The sequence below is a fragment of the Anolis sagrei genome, chromosome 1, assembly GCF_037176765.1.
Source record: "Anolis sagrei isolate rAnoSag1 chromosome 1, rAnoSag1.mat, whole genome shotgun sequence".
NCBI lineage: Eukaryota > Metazoa > Chordata > Lepidosauria > Squamata > Dactyloidae > Anolis > Anolis sagrei.
Genome location: NC_090021.1, coordinates 215404142 through 215428388, shown reverse-complemented (window position 1 = coordinate 215428388; position 24247 = coordinate 215404142). Strand labels below are relative to the sequence as shown.

The 24247-nt window shown below is 44.0% G+C and overlaps 1 protein-coding gene across 1 annotated transcript in view; it reads right to left on the bottom strand.

The window, feature by feature from the left end:
• Nucleotides 1-18190, bottom strand: part of LYPD1 (LY6/PLAUR domain containing 1) — a 43752-nt gene extending 25562 nt beyond the window's left edge. The window contains exons 1-2 of the mRNA XM_060775834.2: nucleotides 18042-18190; nucleotides 15315-15452 (exon numbers count right to left, since the gene is read on the bottom strand). Of these exons, the coding sequence (XP_060631817.1) occupies nucleotides 15315-15452; nucleotides 18042-18093 (190 nt within the window). The 5' untranslated portion in view covers nucleotides 18094-18190. The remainder of the gene's footprint in view (nucleotides 1-15314; nucleotides 15453-18041) is intronic.
• Nucleotides 18191-24247: the final 6057 nt, after the last annotated feature.

The following is a 24247-nucleotide window of genomic DNA, read 5'->3' as shown; positions in this document are numbered from 1 at the left end:
TTATCTTGATTAAATCTATCCTTAAGGTGCATATAAGCAATCCAATTAAGTTCTTTGCCTTCCTTAAGTACCTCCTTTTAATTTAAACTCATAGCTGTCTTGTTCAAAGTACAAAAAGCTGTCATAAAACAACCATCTCCAATTTTTACAGAGGTCATGCTTTTCTTTTCGACACAGACGGCTTGCTTTTAACAACTGTGTGACAAACAAAATCTGAGCAGTTGATGGTTTTCCACACTACGCCATCTGCATTGTAGTAAAAGCTTCACTGCACTAATTTCAGATATTTCAAACTACCTGCCAATACATGACTGCTCTCAGATCAAGATTAAATGGCATCTAAAGTCCTAAATTATTTGGGAGAAGTGTCTGTCCCTATAAATGTTGGTCTGAGGTCTGCAAGAAGTCTAATATTCTGTTAGACAAGGATTTTGGAGACCAGAGTTCAAGTCCCCATTTGACTAAAGAAACCCACTGGGCATCTTTGAGGAAGTCACACTTTTTCAGCCTCAAAGGAAGGCAAGGACAAATCCTCTGAACAAATCTTGCCAAGAAAACACCATGACAGGCTCCTACCTTTGAGTCAGCATTAGTTGGCATTATTTATCTATTTATTTATTTTACAGTATTTATATTCCGCCCTTCTCACCCCGCAGGGGACTCAGGGCAGATTACAATGTACATATACGTGGCAAACATTCAATGCCATAGACACACAACATATATAGACAGACACAGAGGCAATGTAACATTCCAGGTTTTCTTGATGGTATTTTGGCCACCAGGGGAGCTGTCCTTTCACTGACCATTTATGACACTTATGAAGTACTTCCTCATTCTTTGCATGCTTGCTGGAGATTTGTATGGCCCCGTAAATTAGTTAAATTTGCCTCCCCACATAAGCGGTACCTAAATTTCCTACTTGACAGATGCAACAGGCTGCAAAGGTCAACAGCAAGCTACACAAAATTGGTCGGAAGCTCACTCCGACCCGGGCTGGCTTCAAACTCAAGAGCTTTCGGTCAGTTGTGATCTTAATGCAGCTGACTCCCAGCCAGCTGTGCCATAGTCCCAGTGCATAACCTAAGGACATGCAACAACATGGCCCCTTGTCGAATTCCCTCCCTAATAATATCAGGGCAGCCCCCTCCCTCTTAGTGTTTAGAAAGAGAGTCAAAACCTGGCTCTGGGAACAGGCATTTGAAAAACAGAGCAGTGCAGGAATGTTAGTATAGAATATGTGCAATTTGATTATGGATTGGTCTTTAGACTATGACTTTGGATGACGTGATTCATTGAAATGTATTTTTATTATGCTCATTATGTTTTAATGTTTGTGTTAACTTACATTTTAACTGATGTGGTATGTTTTAAGGCAGCATGGAGGTGTGATTGTAAGCTGCCTTGAGTCTCCCTTGGTTTAGAGAAAGGTGGGATATAAATAAGGTAAATAAATAAATAAATATTGTATGTTTTAATTATATTGTTTTAAGGTATATCTTATTTTAATGTATATCTTATTTTTAAACTGTTTACATTGATTTTACGCATGCATCACTCTGATGCAAAACACCCCAGATGTTTTGGCCTACAACTCCCAGCTGTTAGGATTTCTGGGAGTTGAAGGCCAAAACATCTGGGGACCCGTAGGTTGAGAACCACTGATCTAGTTGCATGGGAGGTGGGAGCATTAACTACTGTATATATGGTGAACTTTGAAATATTAATCTTCCTCCCTGTTTCTTATCATTACTACAAAAATAATACATTTTGCAGTGCTTTACAGACCCTTTTTTGTATTCTGCATCGAACTTTATAAGGTTCTAGTTCCCCACTCCATTATTGTAAGTGCAAAATTACAGTAATTGCTTTAATTGCACTGCAACATTTTAGACAAACGTGAATGCAGAGGAAACCAAAATGAATACAAAACCTTTCTATTTACATATTAATTAAAAGAAATAAAGTAGGAGGTGAATTCAAATGCCAAATAAATCCAACTTTCTAGGCCACTTGACAGTATGGTTTCTGCAATATTTCACTACATTCATTTGCAAAAAGTAGACTACCTAAACTTACCTAAAAAGCTGATCTTCCAGTTAATAATTCTACACATAATTGAGGTGAATGGAAGAGAAAGGATGAGAAACTCTTGTAAAGGCTACTGCAGGTGGATGGGGACAATAAACATCAAACCATAGAGGTTTGATGTTCATTTCACATTCATTTCTTTTTTCCTACATACGATCTCTTTCATTTCCTATTTCATTTGCTATGGGCTAACCAATTTCAAACTTTGAATGTCAACAGCCATATTCTTAAAGATGTTCAATAGGATAAGATGCTTATTCACATTTTGGTTAAAACAATGTATTCTAGATTTGTTGCAATAAATACATACCACAATTTCAGTAGCATTTTTACATAAATTATTCTGAGCAACAGAATTTGGCCAACAAATCTCAGAGTAGGATATAAACTAGGCCAACTCTCTGAAGGGCATATGTTCTCCTTCACCACCCTCCACCTTCGTGATTTGGAGAAGAAGGAGTTTGCAGGCTTCTCTTACCATAATGTGTTGTGCCACCCACAATCGCAAACAGTTTAATTTGAACAGTTTTAGTTTTGTACCAATCCACTTCAAATTGTAGTTCCTAAAGCTGTCCTGTTGCAAGCAGTCACAGCTAAGAGGGTGATGAACATAAACCTAGGAGAAAGCTAAGGTTGTGTGTATCTCCCAGAAGAGTTTACTGGCATTAAACTTGCATTGTTGTTGATGTTGTGTGTCTTCCAATTATTTTTGACTTAGGGTATCCCTAAGGGAATTCCGTCCTAGGGTTTTCTTGGCAAGAGTTATTCAGAGAGGATTTGATATTGTCTTCCTTTGTAGCTGAGAAATGAGAGAGACTTGTCCAATCACTTGACCATAGACCAGTGTCTATGGTCAAGTGAGAGTTTAAGCCCTGATCTCTCCAAGTCCAACATTTAAATCACAACACCACACTGGCTCTATCTTCATACAAGGAGAGTGAAGAGGCTATCTCAGGCAGCAAATATTGAGAGGACAGCAGTAGGAACCACCTAGTTTTTGTGTATGAGAATCATAGTCAATCGGCCCATCCTGCACCCCCTAAGTTGGCGTGGAGGAGAATCAGGTGGGGCAAAGTATTGCATCCCATTAAAGTTCAATTCCTGTAATTGAAATGTAAGAAGTCCATCTTGCCATTTGCCTCAGGCAGCAACATGTATTGGGTTTGCCCTGATGTTATTCTTCTTCATAAACTCATATTGGAAAGCTATGACCCTCCAGATATGAATTGCAGCTCCCATTAGATGTATTAATGCCAGATTCCAGATTTAAAAATCTGGTGTTTTTATCGTTCCACCACTAGTCTCCTTAGTTACTGGCCTAATTACAATATTTTGTCCCATATACAGTAGACCTAGAGAATTATTTCACAGGCCTGCAACCCACGTATAAATGAATTCAATATCCATAGTTACACTTACCCACATTCCAAATAATAATAATAATAATAATAATAATAATAATAACATTTAAAGTATTTCAATACAATTTAAAATCTACAAAAAATACAAACATTAAAACAGAATTAAATGTCAATGATATTTTTAAAAATCAGTTAAATGCATAAAAACTTATTCAAAGTTAAAAACCACAGTATCACCTGACTTGATCTTAAAAACCTCCTTCTTTAAAAGTCTGCCTGAATAAAAAGGTTTTAGCCTGCCACCAGAAGAACAGCAGGGAATGGGCCATTCTGTCTTCCCTGGGCAGGGAGTTTCAGAGTCAAGGGGCAGCCACTGAGAAGGAAGGCCCACTCTCGTTTCCACCAACCAAGCTTGAGATAGAGGTGGGACTGAGAGAAGGGCTTCTCCCGAAGATCTCAGGCCCTTGACAGATTTATATAAGGGGATACAGTCAGCAAAATGGCCTGGACCTGAACCGTCTAGAGCAGTGGTTCCCAATGTTTTTTGACCAGGGACCACTTTGACAGAGACTGCTTGACCAGGGACTACTTAACCAAGGCCCACTTTGGCTAGAGACCACTCTTCAACATTAGTACCAAAAGTATTACAAATCAGTTTTTGGTCAACTTTAGATTTGGTTTGGGGTGCTGATTCAGAAAATTGCATTGGATAGACCACATCAGTTGTAGTTTCTGATACAGAATATATACAGAACATATGTCATGGCTAGTGACAGGGAAGGGGTGGCACGCAGCGTGAAGGGAGCAGAAATAAAATAAAATAAAATATAAAATAAAGAGGAAGGAGGCTTGCAGACCAGATTTCCATCCTCACGGCCCACTGGTGGTCCATGGTTCACAGGTTAAGAACCACTGGTCTAGGGCTATAAAGGTCATAACCAACACTTTGAATTGTGCCTGGAAACAAATGGGCAGTCAGTGGAACTGCTGCAACAGGAAGGTTATCTGCTCCCTGTAGCCAGTTCCAGTTAGCAACCTGGCTGCAGCTCGAGCACTCATCACAGGCAATCCCACGTAAAGGGTGTTATAGTAATCTGGACAGAATGTAATTAAGATATGTACCAATGTGACCAGATCTGGCTTTTCAAGCAACAGGCACAGTTACTGCAGAAGTTTTAATTGTACAAAGGCCCTCTTGGCCACTGCAGATACTTGGGAGGCCCCAAAACTCTGGACCTGTGTCTTTAGGGGGAGTGTGACCACATCCAGCACAGGCTGGATCCCTATTCCATGATTTGACCTCCAATTGACCAGGAGCATCTATGTCTTGTCTGGATTAACTTTTAATTTGTTTGGCCACATCCAGTTAATTACTGATGACAGACCCTGGTTTAGGGTCAAGATAGCTTCCTTGGCTTTAGGTGGGAAGTAGTAGAGTTGGGTGTCATCTTCATATAGGTGGCATTATACTCCAAAACTCCAGATGACCTCTCCTAGCAGTTTCATATATATGTTAAATGGCATGAGGGACAAAACAGAACCCTAATGCTATTGACTAGAAGTTCGAATAGGAGTCACCCAGCACCACCCTCTGGGTATGGTTCTTCAGGAAGGACCGGAGCAAATGTAAAGCTGTACAAGCACATTGAGCATGGCTCTTTACAATTACCTGTTAAGTGTTGCCTTAATGTTTTGTAATTTGTCTTTTGTGTTTTTGTTTTTTTGGATGTGTCTTTTGTCCTTTATTATTTGTTTTTAATTCAATGTATATCGAAACTGGGGCAGCAATACAAGTTTTGCAGGGCAGGGGGAGATATCTCATGTCATGTCTTTTGGTCTCTGTTCTGTGTGATTATTGTGTAATTTACAGAAATGCTTTGATCTGTATCTTTTATGGAACTGAATTTTAATGTGTGTTTGTAGAACTTTTATAGCATTTGTGTGTTTTTAACTGTGCTGCGACTTACCTCAAGCTGTGGGGAGAGATAGGTAACAAATAAAATTATTATCAAAGCAGTGCCTCCCAGTCACATCCCAGTGAGACAACCCAGAAAGACACCATGGTTGATGGTATTGAAAGGCACCAAGAGTTCCAAGAGAACCAACAGGGACACACTCCCCCGTCTAGCTACCTGCATAGGTCATCCGCCAAGGCAACCAAAACAGTCTCTGTTCCTTAGCCAGGCCTAAAACCAGGTTGAAAATGATCTAGATAATCCATTTCATCCAGAAATCTCTGGAGTTGGGATGCCACCACATGATCCAAAACCTTGCTCAGAAGGGGAAGGTTGGACATCGGCCAATAGTTGTCCATTATTGAGGGGTTCAGGAGTGGCTTTTTAAATATAGCATTCAAACTGACTCCTTTAGGTAAGTTGGAATTTTGACTTGTTCCAAGGAAGCACTGACCACCACCGTCATCCCCTCTGCCTGTTTGATCAGCCAGGAAGGGTAAGGATCTAGAAGAAATGTGGTAGCTCACACATCTACAAGTATCCTGTCCACATTCTTAGGCTGCACAAACTGAAAGGTATCTATCAACACTGGACAAGCAGGAGTTAGAGTTATACCTACTGGAGCTGTATTCAAGTTGGAATGGATCTACGTGACTTTATCTGCAAAGTGCCAGTGGGCTATTGAATCGTCAGAATTTTTTCCTTGAAGACCAGTACGTAATAGCCCTCTGACCACTCGAAACAGCTAAGCTAGGCAGATCTTTGCAGATGAAATGATGGCAGCACTAAATGATTTCTCTGCTGTCTCCATTGCTGTGGAGTAGGCTTTCAAATACGCTCTAGCCCATGCTTGGTCAGATTCACTTTGGGTTTTCTGCCAACATCTCTCTAGTTTCTGTCTCACTTCATCGCTGCCAACTCCTTGAAAAACCATAGGGCTGGTTTGGGTCTACTCCATGAGAAGGGACCTTCAAAAGCAATCATGTCCACTGCCTTGGCCATTTTTCCATTCCAGAGGCCAATCAGAGCTTCGACAGAATCACCTGCAGAGGTGACAAGAAAATCCCCAAGAGTAATCAGAAATCCATCTGGATAAATAAGCCTTTGGAGGTGGATCCATCCTAATTGGTGCCCCACCCCTGTGGAGGTTTGAAGTCCAAGTGAGTCTAAACCTGACCTAGTAGTGATCAGAGCATATCAATGGAACTGTGACAAGTTCCTTCACACCACAACCCACACCATCTCATCCTGCCCACAAAACAAGGTCTAAAGTGTACTGGGCAGCATGAGTACAACCAGACACCACTTGGGATATACCCATGATTGTCATGGAGGCCATAAAGTCCTGAGCAACTTCTGAAAGGGCAGTCTTGACATGAATGTTGAAGTCTCCCAGCACTAGTAGCCACTGATACTCCAATGCCAACCCCGAGACCACCCTGGAGAGTAGCAGGATGGGCGGTACACCAATTGAATCCCTATTCTGTCCCGGCTAACCACCTTTAGGTAAAATACCCTTCTGTTTGTGGACCACTAAATTTTAATGCAATTTAGTAGTAAACGTATGACCCACGTACTGCCAAAATACATTCCCTATTAACCACAGGGGGTCTTGTACTGTATCTCCTGCACATTTGGGGATCATACTGTATTGTAGCTGTTTATTGTATATTTTTGGGTGCTAAATTCAAAAAAGAAAATAAAAATGTCTTGCCATACACAGTACTTTCACAAATTTCATTACTAATTTCATCCAATAACATTTCACAGCACAGAAACATCAAAGCAAGTGATGAAAAATCCTCTTGTTATGGAGCAAATCTCTGGTCATTCTTGGATTTGGAATGCCAAATTCCTTTTAAATCAGCACACGTTTTTAAATAGTTTTTATAACCCTCAATTTTGCTGGCCTGAGTTATGTAAATAAATGTTAGTTGATATTTGATTCAGCAGGCACACTCTAGTTGGGGCTGACAATTGGATTTAGTCTGGGTTGAGAATTGTACAGTCCTCAGATATTGTTAAACGTCAAACTCCAATCTCCTTAGCTAGCATAGCAAATTATGAGGAATGCTTCACTATGTAGTCTAATAACATACTTGATTTAGACCAGAGTGGGTAAGATGTGACTACACCATTCCTCTCCAACCCCCCAAAAGGCCTTTTTGTGAACAAAAACATGATAGAGATGCCTCCACATTCTCTAGAGGTAGGGGCAAATTATACCTATTCTCTATCCTATCTATCTGGCTGTCTATATTTATTTAACAGAGTAGGTACGGCCCTCTAAGGCAGGGGTCCTCAAACTAAGGCCCGGGGCCCGGATGCGGCCCTCCAAGGTAATTTACCCGGCCCTCGCTCAGGGTCAACCTAATTCTGAAACAACTTGAAAGCACACAACAACAACAACAACAACAACAACAACAACAATCCTATCTCATCAGCCAAAAGTAGGCCCACACTTCTCATTGAAATACTAATAAGTTTATATTTGTTAACATTGTTCTTCATTTTAATTATTGTATTGTTTTTAAGTGTCTTTTGCACTACAAATAAGATATGTGTAGCATGCATAGGAATTCATTCATGGGTTTTTTTTTTCAAATTATAATCTGGCCCTCCAACCGTTTGAGGGACTGTGACCTGGCCCTCTGTTTAAAAAGTTTGAGGACCCCTGCTCTAAGGTCTCCTTAGGGGGGCAATGCAGCCCCCTAACCTTCCACTGTATCCCCAATCTAGATTTTAACTTCTACTGTCAGTTCTTATTAACTACAACAAATAGTACAGCTAGATGAAAACTACTGGTGAAAATTGTGAAAAATACTGGAATGATGATTATAGAGTGCAATTTCGGTGCATTGGCATGCAGAATGCTTGTGTACACCTTCATAAAAATCTGTGATTATTCTGTAAACTAATGCTTGAATGAATAAAACTATGTCAACTTTGTCCATTGTTCTGGGGTGTCTATACCTCCTGAAGAGTATAGAATGCAACCAACATATATGCACATACCACTATTTCTTCATTTGCATACCTAGTATTACCTGGAGATTTCATTTAATCTGCATTTTAACTGGACCAAACTCATCCACAGTTTCATATACAGATCATAAACAAAGCAAACACAGTTCTTTCCATTTTGTTACAGTGTTCCTGGGAAAAAACATACAGCAAATGCATTTTTATGTGAAAAAACACGTAAAAGTGTGTATTTTGTGAAAAACATAGCTGCAAAGATACAGTGAATATTTGCATTCTTCAGGAGAGTTGGTTCTTGATTAATGAAAAAATATATGACACAGACCAAGTGCGGAATGATCCCCTTCATCCTTATGAGGTCTTTTATGTGCATGTACAGGGCACAACTCCAATCCTCTATATTACTGCATAACCATGACATCAAAGGATATGCTTCACACACACACACACACACACACACACATACACACACAAACAGTTCCATCTCTTATTTGTTATCATTTTAACACTAGAATTCAGGAACTCGTGCCTTTGCCTTCAGATAGCCCACGTCTGTGCTATAAGTCAACTAACAGTACAAGATGAAAAATGGTTTGTGTGCCTGATAATTATAGAATGTAATGTATTCTAATGTCCCCTCTAATGTTTAAAGTGGTCTTGGAGCACATACCCAACCATTTGTCTGGTTGAACACTCCTCACTTCTTTCCTAAATCCCTGAATATAGATGAACAGTGGCTGCTGCTACTTTGGTCTACAGAGAAAAATCAAGGGATTGTTCATAAAGGCATGAGTACCACGTTGTTACTCATACAGAGTAACATAGCAGTACTGAGACTTCTTGAGAAATTCAATGTTCTCTGCCTAAGAAAGGGGCCAGTGGGTTCATAAAAGACAGACACACCCTGGATCCCATGAGGAGTTACTGTATATATTCAAGCATAAGCTGACCCAAAACTAAGTTGAGACACCTAATTTTACCACAAAAAACTGGGGAAACATATTGACTCAAGTATAAGCTGAGGGTGAGAAATGCAGCCGCTACTGGTCAATTTCAAAAATAATAATAAGAATAGATATAATTAAAATTACATTAATTGAGGTATCAGTAGTTTAAATGTTTTTGAACATTTACATAAAACTGTAATTTAAGATAAGACTGTCCAACTCTGATTAAACCATTATTCTAACATTCTTCAATGTAAATGTGCTTATGTATCCTTCCAATAATAATAAAGAGAGGAAAATAATAAAAACCAATAGAGTAAAATAATAAATGTAATAATAATAATAATAATAATAATAGAGTAAAATAATGTAAATGCAACAGCAGCAGCAGCAGCAGCAGCAGCAGCAGCAGCAACAACAACAACAACAACAACAACAACAACAACAACAGAGTAAAATAACAAATAACTTTGACTCGCATATAAGCCAAGGAAAGCTTTTTCAGCCTAAAAAATGGCTGAAAAACTCGGATTATATTTGAGTATATATGGTATTTTACTGCTGCTAATGGAGTTTAAATATTATGATTCTTTGTCTCAATTCCCACGTAAACTCCTCATGGAGTTTAAATATTATGGTCAATTCCCACGTAGTCAAGGGTGGAGTGGCCTCTACCTGCACTGAGATTCTTCCAGGCCAATAGAATAATAGAAATAACATCTGATACAAAATGTAGAGCCCTTGACTCCAGCATCACTTTTTTCTTTTCCTTTATGACTTTTAAACATTTTTTACCTGATGAAGAAACTAGTGGAGATTCTAAAGCTGGCATGACTTGTTTTGTGAATTTTGGTTCACCAATAAATGTGTTGCTCTTTTGTGTACTTTGTGACTCAGTTTTTGATGTCCGAGATATTTTTTTAAAATAGCTAAAGGTTCACAAAATAGAAAAATTAAAACAAGAAGTTGCAGTCATTCTGCAATGATCTTATCGTGCAAGCCATGTTTGGATCTCCAGATGTTTATATTTCGTTTCCCTACATCCTCACCCAATATAGTCAAAGGGAACATATTATAAGAACTTCATCAAAAAAAATCCCAAACATTTTCTATATACCCATTTCCTAGTGAGAAGTCTTGAAAATATATAGGGACAGTATTAAGAAAGCAGATAATTTAATTTTTCACACTGTTATTGATAACTTTTTAAAAAGTGAAAGTAGGGTTTATTCCTTGAGGTTTTGTTTTTTTCATATTGTGAAATACCAATCATGAAGCTCATGCCCCATTATTTTGACAAAAAAATCTGATTCAATGAAGGATGCCATCAGTGAAACAAGGAAGGAGATGACTTCTGTTAATGCACCATGCCTTTTGCCTACCACTTCCTACACCTTTCTAAGTAGAGAGGAGGGTGGATTACCATTCCCACTCTGTCAGCAGAGGGACACCAAGTGGCTACATTTCTTTGCTCAAGAGTTGAATCTGTTTTCTATCATCTGAGTCTCTTATTCACAAGACATCCAACACTCTATATATTCTGTCCAATTAGAATATGATCTATAACACATCTCTGTCTCTAAGGTTTCCCTAATCTTGCTTGGAGAATATGCTATACTCTCTGTCATCCTCCGCTCTCTTCGAAAATACTCTCTTTTGACCATGAAATGAAATTGCTATGAAACATTTATGGTGATGCTGAGAGCCTGTGTAGTGCTGTGGTTTGAGCATCAGACTATGAATCTGTGTTTGATTCCCCATTTGGCCACTGGGTAAGCTTGGCAAGTCACTTTCTGTCCTCAAACCCCTGGTTCACCTTAGGATTCCATACATCAGAAATTCCTAGAAGACACACAACAACACAACTATTTGATAAGGCTGGTGCATTTTTGTGTCTAGGACTTGTTATTCACCAAGTGCTCAGTAAGGCATTGTAAGTAGAGTTTCCGTGGAAAGCAATTCTTCCTCCACTGCCTTTGTGCCAAATGTTATACACTTTCAAGTAAAGCTTAGGTAAACAATCATATCAAACTGTGATAGAAATAAAGGTTTTATAAAGAACCTAAATTATATAAAAAAATTCATCCATTGACCTTATTTAATTAAATAGGCAAGTGTGCAATTGCATATGATTTCATTATATACATCGGATTAAAAATTCACATGCTTTTATAAAATAAAAAAATATATTTAAACTCTTTGGCATTAAGTAACTATAAAAGTAACTTCAGTTATAAAATGGTCTGTGAAATGCTGTGAGTGTCAGTTTGCAAACTCCATGGAGGCTTGAAAGAACACCATTAGGGTATAATTACATACATGTCCATTCTGAATCCCCTCTGAATTCAACGGCCTCACACCATGGGAAGTGTGTAGCACAGCAATCTGGTGTAAAATACCATTGCTGGAGTTTATGAACTATGCAGAGTCACTGATCTGAGTCCTTGTTTTGAAGCACCCTGTGATGTAAGGAAACTTCTGCATTGGGTTCAGCTACCTTAGCCTTGTCTTAAGCACACTTATATGGAAAAATGTCCTGCTGACACATATAGAAATTTTCCCCTTAAGAAAGAACGCTGCATATTCCAGTTCTGATTTCAATAAAACTAAACTACCTTGAAATAAGTGTATTAAATTACAGAAGTCTGCACAAATAATATGCATACTTTTCAGCAAGGTGACGTTCAGTAAGCATAGGGCCATGGTGGTGCAATAGATTAAACCCTTGTGCTGCTGAACTGCTGACCTGAAGATTGGCAGTTTGAATCCCGCTGTTAGCCTAGCTCCTGCCAACCTAGCAGTTTGAAAACATGCAAATGTGAATAGATAAATAGGTACCGCTTTGGCAGGAAAGGTATAAGACACTCCAAGCAGTCATGCCTTTCACACAACCAGGAGGTGACAATGTAGGCTCCTTGGCTTGAAAATGGAGAACAGCACCTCCCCGGAGACAGGGATGAGCACCACCTCCAAAGCCAGAAATGAAAGGAGAAGCCTCTGCCTTTGTTTGTGTCTCTCATTGTATTGTAACAAGGCATTGAATGTTTTCCAGTATCTGTTTACACTGTAATCTGCTTTGTGTCCCCACAGGAAGAAGGGCTGAATATAAATAAAGTGTTGTTGTTATTATTAGTGTTATTATTATTATATTCTGGAGTAAGTAAGATACTATTTTTATAAATCAGTACAAAATTCACATCTTGATAAATCCCACGTGTGTGTGTGTTCCCTTTTTATGGAATCCATTACAAATCCATTTCTCCAGAATGGGGAAGGCACATTTATTTGACTCTAAATGTTTCAAGATCCAATTAGTTCATACTTTGAACTTAACATAGTCACGGTAGCATAATCAATCAGGTTGAAAACTCAGTTGTAAATCTGATTTAAAACACACACACAAGAACCACCTCTTTGAAAAATCCATCTCCTACAAATCAAGGCACCCAAAAATGGCTTAAGCAACCCATTCCTAGATAAAAGAATTTTGCTGGCCCACATTTTCCTGCCTCGCTAACCTTCAGCTTAAAAGATTACTGATATGCTTACTTAAAGGGTCTTAAAGTTTTAAATCCCCAGTTGAAATTGTGTGTGTGTATGACCCCAGAGAAGCAATGTTAGAAAAAGGGCAGCTAAGGAAAGCATTTTAATATTTCTACTGGGCTCTTTTTTGGAAATGATTTTAATAGGCTTTCAGGTTCCACCATTTTATCCATTAAGGCCTCCATTAGCAAAAGAAAAAAGAAAGAAAATAGTAAGGATGAGTGAGAGTCTTCTAAATGTCTGCCCAAAATTGTGTAGAAGATTTCAAAAATTACGCCAGCAGAGCATAATTATCTTTAATTTTCAACTTTCAGGAGAAAAGTATGGAGTGTACAAGGACTGAAAGGAAATTTGTGCTCTAAAATGTTGTCCGCTGAACTTGAGAATGTTTTTTTTTTTCTCATTTTCAAAAACCAGAGAGGGACCTGTACCTCTCTGGTTTTTGAAAATGAGAAAAAATGCAGGACTTGCCACATTTCTTGACCCTTTGTTCAGAGTTCGGTATTCCCTTCTACAGCCACTAATTACTTCTAACCGATCCATTTGTACAGCTGTGAAAAATCCTGAGACTGCACCAGAAAATTGCAGAGGCCAATAACTGATATAATTGTGACATGTATCACAAGAAAATTACAGATTTATTATAACCAATGCGTGTCACATTACTGTTAATTTTTTTCAAGTTGAACAAACAAAATTCTGTTATTATGTTGGTAATTATCGTAGATTCTGGCATCAAAAGCATGCATATCACAGCACTCCTTAAGCAACAGGCATGAAAAAAGGTTGCACTTCTGGTAAATTTACTTTTCTCATAAATGATATTTTTCCCAAGTGAGTGATACAGAGTATTTTCTGAACTTATTATTGTTGTTCCTTGATATGCCTCTCAATTTTATCTCTGTAGATTTGCAATTTGAATATTATTTCAGGAATTTTGCAAAGTCAGTGCTTGTCCATGGGAAAAAAAATAACATAATATTATTTAAAAACATCCGAAACTACCAAATAGTTTCTTCCCGGTTTATTATTTATTTATTTATTTATTTATTTACTATATTTGTATACTGCTCTTCTCAGCCCTTGGGCGACTCAGAGCAGTTAACAATAGCAAATAGGTTTATCCTTCAGCCACAAACTTATCTCACTTAATTACAACATTAAACCCAGCTCATGAGAGTTTTATAAGTCTTAATTGATGTGGGTGATTTTAAAGCAGAGTCCTCCACTGTTAAAATAGCAAGTTTGGAGAAAGTCAGTTCTGTCTCATCTGTATTTCAGTCCATAGATTCTCAGTTTAGTTTGTTTTGGGGGAGGGACATGTGTGTTATGCTCTTTCCATAAATACTTATTTGTAGGAAATATTTTTTTAGAAGTTATATATGGTCCCAAAGCAAGACCCTTTCACCTCTAGCCCTAGGGGCCATGGTAGCACAGCAGTTAAAACTGCTAGCTGCAGGTAAAGCTGCAGACCAGAGGGTTAGCAGTTCAAAGCGAACATTCTCTCATGATCAAGCATTATGGACTATGAGCTGCTAGAGTAACTAAACAGTTGGGGTGAGCTCCCAACTGTCAGCCTTAGCTTCTGCCTACCTAGCAGTTCGAAAGCATGCAATGCGAGTAGATCAACAGGTACCACTTCGGTGCGAAGGTAAAAGGGCTCTGCATGCAAACATGCCAGCAAAAAGATTAGAGATGTCTATGGACAGCATGGAAAATGGAACAAGAGCACCTCCCCATGGCCAGAGTTGAGGATCAGCTCCAGACACCAGAGATGAAAAGGGGAAGGCGTTTACCTTATCTTTGTATTATATGTCATTGTTCATTGTATAAAAGGCATTTAATATGTACTGTAATCCACTCTAAATCCCTCCAGGGAGATAAAGCAGAATATAAATAAAGTGTGTCGTTGTTATTGTTGTTGTGCAATTCCTGGGTGCAATTTTATATGGTCTTATCACGTTTATAAGACTTATCTTGAGGACTGAAACAACAGATTTCCATGTATACATTCTCTCCTGATCAAGCATCCCGGACTATGAGCTGCTGGAGTAAATAAACGGAGCTACTAATTCAACACATTTTCTTCTAACTCAAGGGAGAAAGTCTGTGTAATTAACTCTAATGAGATTAGATGAACTTGTTATTAATTTCCCTGAATGGTATAGAGCTCTGAAATGCCTTGTGCTGTTGTGCTATAGATCTGTTAACTTCTGGTAAGTAAACATCCGCATTTACCATTTAAAATGAAACTGTCAACAAACTACATGGATGAAAAGCAGCCTGTACTCAAATCTAGTCTACATTTGAAGCAAATTAAAGTCGGTCCAGAGATACACTTGAATTATCTAAAGAGCTGAAATAAACGGAGACAGGAATTCAAAGGCAAGAGCAGGCAGTGCATAATGAGAGGAGATGGCTATAATTTACCTTACCTGAACTTTGCTCCATTACTTCCTTCTGACACATGTCTTGGACATTCACGGTGCAATTCACTATAAACTCTGGGGACGAGCAGTCATTATTCAGCTGAAATTCCTCACACTGATAACACTGTATTTGCAAAGCAAACCCTAGAATGGAAAGAAATGTTATTAGGTTTGCATTAAAACATCTCCAAATACGGCACTCTCAGGCATATTTACATGAAGATAATTCAATTTATGGGGAAATGAGTGAAAGTGTGTTAAGCCATCCTGTAAAGAACTAGGAAGGAGGTGTGAATATGTTTAGGACTGATTTTTCTATACTCCTCTCCTTTACGTTTAATTCTGTGTTTGGCCTGGCTGTAGGCTCTTCAGTGAAGGCCACCATATCTTCTCCCAACAGCGCTGGCTATTTACAGAGGCAGCCCTCTCAAGGTATTATTTCTTTTTCCAATTCCTCAAAGGCTGTTTGGCTGCATCAGGCTCGACTGCATCCAGCAGAGGGCAGAACGAACAGCAATGAACCAGGAACAAAATTGATCTGTTTTGCACAGCCACTCAGCCCTCTGCCTCTCCTCCTTCCAGAGCTCTTTCCAAAAGCACTAGGCTTCTTTTAAAAAAGCAAACAAACCGATGATGCAGAAAAGGAGGAGGGAGAAAGTGATGCTCCTAATAGATGCGCTCCGGAGGGTTTGCTTTTTTTCCTCTCCTCCTGTGCCAAAGGGTTTACTTAACTACTAATTAATTGCAAATGATTTAATTACTGTTTTGCCATGCACAATTACAGCGGCAAAGGCATCCCATGCTCCCCGCTCCTTTATCATGTAAACCAATGGAAATGGAAGGGAAGGCCAGGGAATGCTGTTCTGTCTCCATCTGATGGAGCAACAGGACCTGGGCAACAGGAGGTGCATCTGCACTGGAGAATGAATGCAGTTTGGCACCACTTGAACTGCCATGGCTCAAGGCTATGGAATCCTGGGAGTTGTAGTTTGGTTCCCTTTTGACAGAGAAGGATACAGAACTGGTCAAATAATAATAAACAATCATAAATCTTTATCTGTATCCCGCTTTTCTTCCACTAAGGGAAGAGTAAAACTATTCTTTTGCACTCCCGAGAGTCCACTGCTCTCAAAAGTCCATTGCATTGATTGATGGCTGTTAAAGTGGTGTTAAACTGTGTTTTTTCTAGTGTAGATGCTCCCAATACCCCTCTGGGGCTCTTGCACCCCCCAAAACAAGCCCACAGTGGCACAATGGGTTAAACCCTTGTGCTGGCAGGACTGCTGACCGAAAGCTCAGCGGTTTGAATCTGAGGAGTGGGGTGAGCTCCTGACTGTCAGCTCCAGCTTCCCATGTGGGGACATTAGAGAAGCCTACCACAGGATGGTAAAACATTCAGGTATCCCCTGGGCAACGTTCTTGCAGACGGCCAATTCTCTTACACCAGAACTGACTTGCAGTTTTTCAAGTTGCTGGCACTAAAAAAAAAAAAACCCGCCCAAAACAAGGAGATGGGAGAGAGAGTGAGGAGAGGGTTTCTTAGAGAAGCACAATGTCCTAAAGGTTTTGCCTTGAGAGGTCTTGGGAAACCTTTGAGTGCATCTACAATCCAGAATTCATGCAGTTGGGTGACTCTTTATCTGCAATTTCTCAGTGCTTTGGAATCTGTAGTTTGGTGAGGGCCAGAGAAGCCTAAAGTTACAACCACCCCCAAACACCCCACAGCATTGAACCATGGCAGATAAGGATAAAGTGGCCTCAAAGTGCCGGAATTCTACAGTGTGGATGGAGGCACACCTGAGCAACTAGGTTAGATGCCACTGAAAGAGCTCTTTGGCCACTGAGCCAGGGCAGGGAAAGGCCAGGTGGGTGGACAGCTCCTGGATGCAGGGGAGAGGCAAGGGAGGGAAAGAAAGAAGGAAGGAAGGAAGGCAGGAGGAAAGAAGAAAGGAAGGAGGAAGGGAGGCAGGAGGAAGGAAGGAGGAAGGAAGAAAGGGGAGGGAGGAGGAAGGCTGGAGGAAGGAAAGAAGGATGGAGGAAGGAGCAAGGAAGAAAGGAGAAGGAAGGAAGAAGTAAGGAGGAAAGAAGGTAGGAGGAAGGAAGGATGGAAGGAAGGAAGGAGGGAGGAGGGAGGAAAGAGGAAGGAAGGAGGGAAGAAGGTAGGAGGTAGGAGGAAGAAAGGAAGGAGGAGGGAGGGAGGAAGAAAGAAAGAAAGAAAGAAAGAAGGAAGGAAGGAAGAAGCAAGGAAGGATGGAGGAAGGAAGGAGAAGAAGGAAGGAAGAAGTAAGGAAGGAGGAAAAAAGGATGGAAGGGAGGAAGGAGGTCCTCGCCCGCCTTGTCAGTCGGGACTGCCACGGAGGCTTCCCATCCCTCTTGTCCCCGGTTTGGGAGGAAAAGCGGGACCTCCGAGGAAGAGCAGGCGGGACTGGCTCTTCTCCTCCGCCCGCCTCTGGGGGAAAGGGCTGCCTTCCCGCTCAGCCACGGAAACCCACCCACCGGGCGAGCCTCACTCCCTCGGTCGCAGAGGGACCCCAGCCGGGAAAGCGGCGAAAAGGCGCCCCCGCGCAACCCCGCCCGGCAAGCCCCGCTCTCTCTCGGGGAGAAGTCTGTCGCAGCTGGATCCCAGGCACGAACTTGGCCACGGAGCTTGGAGAGACCCCCAGGCCACCCAGCACGACCCAGACCTTCCTTCCAGGCAGGTTCACGCCGCCCAAGCCTCCACCCGGCGCTTACCTGGCGGCAGGCACAATCCCCAGAAAGTTGTGGCCACGGCAAGGAGCCACATCCTCTTGGAGTCTCTCCCCTCCTCTTCCTCCTCTTCCTCTTCCTCCTCGTCCTGCTCTTGCTCTTCCTCTGCCGCGGAGAGGAGCCGGGCTGGCTTCCTCCCCGCTCCCGCTCCCTCCAGCCTCGCCGGAGTTGAGAGACTGAAAGTCCGGCGGAAGGAAGGGAAGGAAGGCGCCGAGGAGAGAAAAAGGAGAGGAGAGGAGGGAGGGGAGGGGAGGGGGGAGGAGGAGGCGGGGAAAGAGACCCAGGGAGAAAGAAGAGGAGGAGGAGGACCCCCTCCCTCTCCCCGGGATCACGTGACGCCTCCCTCCTCTCCTCCCCACTCCCCCCCTCCCCTTCCCAAAGGGAAAGAAGAAAGTTCAGAGCAAAGGCGGGATTATGTGTTCAGGAGCGGACCCTCCGAGGTTTGCCTCGGCTCCAGAGGGTCCTCAGAAGAGGCGACACAGAGTTCAGTCCTGGAGTGGCACCTGCTCAGGTGGCTCCGGCTCTCCTCCTTGGTTTTGAGGGCTGGTTGGGGACAGCGCCCAGTGACTCCTCTAGAGACACTTCGCCCATTCATTCATTCATTCCTTCCTTCCTCCGTTCGTTCATTCATGCATTCATTCCCCTGATTCCGCCGCTCTTTCCTCTCCCGTGGGCTGCCCTTCTCTTCAGGCGCCTCAGTTCCTCTCCTCCTCCGCCCCAGGGCTGTGTGGCAGGACGAGCCCTTTGGCTTGAAGGGATCTTCTGAGAGGGACAGTCCTCCGCCTCTTCTGAGTCTCGGAGTCTCATCACACTAGAAAGAAAATCCACTTGGTTTCTGCCTGCTGCAGAGTTTTGGGGTTTGCCGTTTAGTGAGGCTGTTAAAGGCTCCTCCCTAAACTACAAACTCTAGAATTCTGCAGGAGGCAGAAACCGGATTTTAAGTGGATTTTTCCCCCTCTAGTGTGATTTTTTTCCGTGTCAGGAGCGACTTGAAAAACTGCAAGTCGCTTCTGGTGTGAGAGAATTGGCCGTCTGCAAGGACGTTGGCCAGGAGACGCCGGGATGTTTTGATGTTTTACCATCCTTCTCTCATGTCCCCGCATGAAGAACTGGAGCTGAACCTGCAACCTGTGGGTCTTCAGTCCTGCCGGCACGAGGGTTTAACCCACTGCGCCACCGGGGGCTCTCGGGTGAGGAGACTCTTCCGAGGGAGGCGGTGGGCGCTTGGCTTCACCCTCCCGAGTGTTTTGAGGCGAGTTCGGACTGCGGAGGGCGAGCCAAGCGCAGTCTTCCTCGCTCCTTCTCTCCCTTTCCTCCCTCTCTCCTTCCTCACAGCGGGGACTTGGCCATGCCCCTTGGGTCCCTTTCCTGGCCGGCCCCGTCCCCTTGGCCCAGGGGGCAGCAACGCCCCCTGAGTCGCCAGAGCCTACCAAGAGCCGAGCTCCGGCTTTGAAGCCCAGCGGGTCCACTCCAGAGGCGCAGAGACAGAGAGAGAGAGAGAGAGAGCGAGCCAGGCGCCATGCCCTCCCATTCTGGGCAAAGGGAGGAGGGGGCGCTTTTTCGCATTCAGACCAGACGAACTCCGCTTTGAAACCGCATTGGCTTCCCCTCCCCTGTCGGTCCTGCATGCCCTCTCACCCTCAGTGCCTGCACCTGCCTTCCTTTGCTTTGGGGAGAGTTTTTTTCCGTGTCAGGAGCGACTTGAGAAACTGGTGTGAGAGAATTGGCCGTCTGCAAGGACGTTGCCCAGGGGACGCCCGGATGTTTAATGTTTTAACATCCTTGTGGGAGGCTTCTCTCGTGTCCCGCGCATGGGAAGCTGGAGCTGACAGGGGGAGCTCACTCAACCCGCTCTCCCCGGATTCGAACCGCTGACCTCTTGATCAGCAGTCCTGCTGGCAGAAGATGCGCCTAAACACATCTTGTGGCGATCCATTTTAAGAGTGTCTTTGAGGACCCTGGCCTGGGGCGCCCACCCCTCCTTGGGGTCGTGAGGGGGGGGGGGCAGAGTTGGTTGTACTGCGGAGAAGGCCAAGGATGCTTCCGAGGAGGAAGATAAGCTTGAGGTGTCTCGCAACGGCTTTGCACACCTTCTGGGGTGCCTTCAAGGCGTTTCCGGCTCATGGCGACCCCATCACAGGGTTTCCTTGGCCAGGTTGGCTCAGAAGAGGTTCGCCTTGGCTTCCCCATGAGGCCGAGAGAGTGTGACTCGCCCAAGGCTTCCCAGGGATCATCCCACGGAGGAGGGGGGACTCAGAGCCTGGTCTCCACCCAGCGCTCCAATCAGGATGCCACAGCGGGTGCAAGGCCCACTGGGTGGCCCTGGGCACGGCACACTCTCTCGGCCTCAGAGAGAAACAACACCCCTCCCCCTCCCCAGAAAACCTCATGATCGGGTCGCCACAAATCGGAAGCGACTTGAAGGCGCACGGCAACTGATACTAGTAGGCAGCACCCCAGTGGCATGGTCTCCCGTGCGCTTCCAAGGAAGAGCGGGAAAAGGGACCAGGCGTCATTTGAAGGCTGTGGGAAGGGGGTCGCCAGGGACTTGGAGGCCTGTCCTCTGCGTGCTCCTCCTTGCGGGAAACCGGAGCTCATCCGGATCGGGACACAGTCCCTCGCGACATTTCCTCTCCGGTTCTGCTCCTTCCTCTGCTCCGTGGCACTCTCAGCCACGGAACAAGGGACCTATTGCTGAGTTTGGTTTTCTTCCTCGACTGTTGGGCCCTCCCTTCACTGTCCTGACTCAATGGGCCGCCTTTTGAGTCCCGAGCACGGAGCCAGGGCCCTCCAAGTGGTGTCAACCGGCATTCCTTCTATGCCGTAGATGTGGTCTACCTTCACCCTGACCAGGCAGAGCAGCCAGTGAGGAGTCCTCCCAGGGGCTCTGCGCCTCCAAACCCCCGCAAGCCCGCAGTTGGGCTGCTCGGCCTCCCTCCTCCTCGGGCGCGGAGCCAATGGGCTGGGAGGAGGAGACGCCTCCTGAGGCTGGAGAGAAAGGAAGGGCGCCATCTCCGTCCGGTCCTTCTCGCTTGTAAAACAGGAGTAACAGCTGCGAGGCCCTCCAGCCAGGACGGGGATGCTGGGGGTTGCAGTCGGACAACATCTGCCCACCGCGCCCCTTGGGACTCCTTCTATCCCTGCGCAAGGAAAGTTCTGAGCGTGCCTTGGACCCCCAGAAGATCCAACCAGTCCATCCTCCAGGAAATAAAGCCCGACTGCTCACTGGAGGGAAGGGTATTAGAGGCCAAGAGGAAGTACTTTGGCCACATCAGGAGAAGACAGGAAAGCTTAGAGAAGACAATGATGCTGGGGGAAATGGAAAGAGAAATGAAGAGGGGCTGACCTAAGGCAAGATGGATGGATGGATGGCATCCTTGAAGGGACTGGCTTGAACTGGAAGGAGCTGGGGGTAATGACGCCTGACTGGGAGCTCTGGTGTGGGCTGGTCCATGAGGTCACAAAAAAGTCAGAAGCGACTGACTGAACAAATGAACAGCCAAACCTTTGGTCTCCTGCCAGCGGTTGGAGCTCAACATGCAGAGCTTCGCCTTCTTCGCCCCTCAACCCAGGTTGGGAATAAGACCGCCCTTTAGGTCAGTGTTTCCCAAACTCTTCTGTTTTTGGACTTCATCACCCAGAATCCCAATCAGATGAGGTTTCTGAGAGTTGAAGTCCAAAACACCGTGAGGATTAAAGCTTGGGCATTGCTGCTTTAGGTTTTCTTTTTTCCTATCAGGAGAGACTTGAGAAACTGCAAGTTGCTTCTGATGTGAGAAAATTGGCTGTCTGCAAGGATGTTGGCCAGGGGGCGCCCAGATGTTTTGATGTTTTACCATCCTTATGGGAGGCTTCTCTCATGTCCCCGCATGGGGTGCTAGAGCTGACGGAGGGAGCTCAACCCACTCTCCCCAGATTCAAACCACTGACCTGTCAGTCTTCAGTCTTGCCAGCACAAGGGTTTAACCCAGGCATTCTCAAACTGTGGCCCTCCGGCTGTTTGGGCCTTCAACTCCCAGAATTCCTGACAACTGCACCAGCTTGTTAGGGCTTCTGGGAGTGGGAGGCCCAAACAGCTGGAGGGCCACAGTTTGAGAATGCCTAGTTTAGCCCATTGCGCCAGCTGGGGCTCCGCTGCTTTAGATGAGGATGTAACCCTAGTCCTCTTTCCCACAAACCAGGCTGGGAGGAGCCCTTGTCCAACACAATCTAGAGCAGGCATGGGCAAACTTTGGCCTTCCAGGTGTTGTGGATGTCAACTCCCAGGAATCCCAGCCAACTTACTGGCTGTTAGGAATTGTGGGAGTTGTAGCCCAAAACACCTGAAGGGCTGTAGTTTGCCCATGCCCAAGGACTGCCCATTTCCCACCTTAAAGTGGAGAAAAGCCATGATTGGGCAACAGACCAGATCCTCCTTTCAACTGACTATTTAATGCAGTTTCCAACTGGTATTGAAGAAAGTGGTTTCACTGTGCAGATAATTACATAGGAAATCCTGGAACCAGGTTGAAGCCTGGAGGGTAAGGGCACAAACCACAGAGTGCTACTGCATATTTTTTTCTCAGACTTTTTGGGGGGTTAGTTGTCTGTCTGCCACAGTTTAACTAGCTTTGAACTACATTGAATGGTCAGTGGAGGAGAAAGATGTTGTGCCACCAGTGTGTGTAGCTGGGTGAATTTAGGCACCACACTGAGTGGCTTTATTCCTCAACTCCCTCCCTCTGCCACCTTTTATAGAGGGCAAGGTGCCACCCACACTGCCCTGCCATTCCCTGTTTTCAGGTGGATCTACACCAGGCACGGGCAAACTTCAGCTCTCCAGGTGCTTTGGACTTCAACTCCCACAATTCCTAACACCTGGTAGGCTGTTAGGAATTGTGGAAGTTGATGCTCAAAACACTTGCATGGCTGAAGTTTGCCTATGCCTGATCTACATTGTAGAATGTGTGCAGTTTGATGCCCCTTTAACTGCCATGACTCAATGCTATGGAAACATGGATGTTGTTGCTTCACAAGGTCTTTATCCCCAGGGTTCTGAAACACTGAGGCAGTTAAAGTGGCATCAAACTGCATTCGTTCTACAGTGTATATGCAGCCTTCCCTGGCAGGAAGGAAAGCCCTTTTGCTGACACTGTATATGCAGCCCTCCCTGGCAGGAAGGAAAGCCAGCTACATCTTTCAATTGAAGACGTCTCTTTTTTGGGTCACCATTGGGCTCTGGAGGCAAGAAAGGAGGCTCCCATTTCTCAAGACAGTCACTGCCATCGCCAGTGGAGAGCAGCAGTTTGTTACAGAGAAAAAAATCCACTTAAAATCCAATTTCTGCCTCCTGCATAATTCTGGGGTTTGTAGTTTAGGGAGGCTGTTAAAGGCTCCTCCCTAAACTACAAACCCCAGAATTCTGCAGGTGGCAGAAACCAGATTTTAAGTGGGTTTTTTCTCTCTAATGTGATGAGGCCCTTAGAGAATCAGGAAAAGGCTCCAAGGGCCATCCAGTGTAACCTCATTCTGCCATTCAGGAAAATACAATCAAAGCACTCCTGACAGATGGTCAACCAGACTCAGTGTTTCCCATCCTTTGGGCCTCCAGGTGTTTTGGACTTCAGCTCCCACAGTTCCTAACAGGTGGTAAGCTGGCTGGGATTTCAGGGAGTTAAAGTCCAAAACACATGCAGGCCCAAAGGTTGGGATCTACTGCTTTATTTCAAAACCTGCAAAGAGGAATACTCCACCATGCTCCGAGGCAGAGAGTTCCATGGCTGAACAGGTCTTACCATCAGGAAGTTCCTCCTAATATTCAGGTGGAATCTCACCTGCAGTTTGAAGCCATTGCTCCATGTCCTAGTCTCTGGGGAGCAGATAAAAAAACTGGCTCCTTTTTGACTATGACATCCTTTCAAAAATTGAAACTTGGCTGCCATGTCCCTCTCAACCTTTTCCAGGCCTAAGCTGCTCTTCGTGGGGCATGGTTTCCAGAGCTTTTACCATGAGGGTTACTCTCCTTGTTGTTTCCCTCTTGGCAGCTAGAACTGCCTCTTCTCCAGCCAGAGAAAATAGAAGCTGTGAAGGATCCCTCTGACAGGCAGCAAAAGTTAAAGGGGCAGGAGACAGTAGTCTAACGTTTTGTGTTTGCAACAGGGAAAGGTGCATTTCTCCCAAGGGTCTGCTCCTCAGGAAAGAAAAAAATGAAC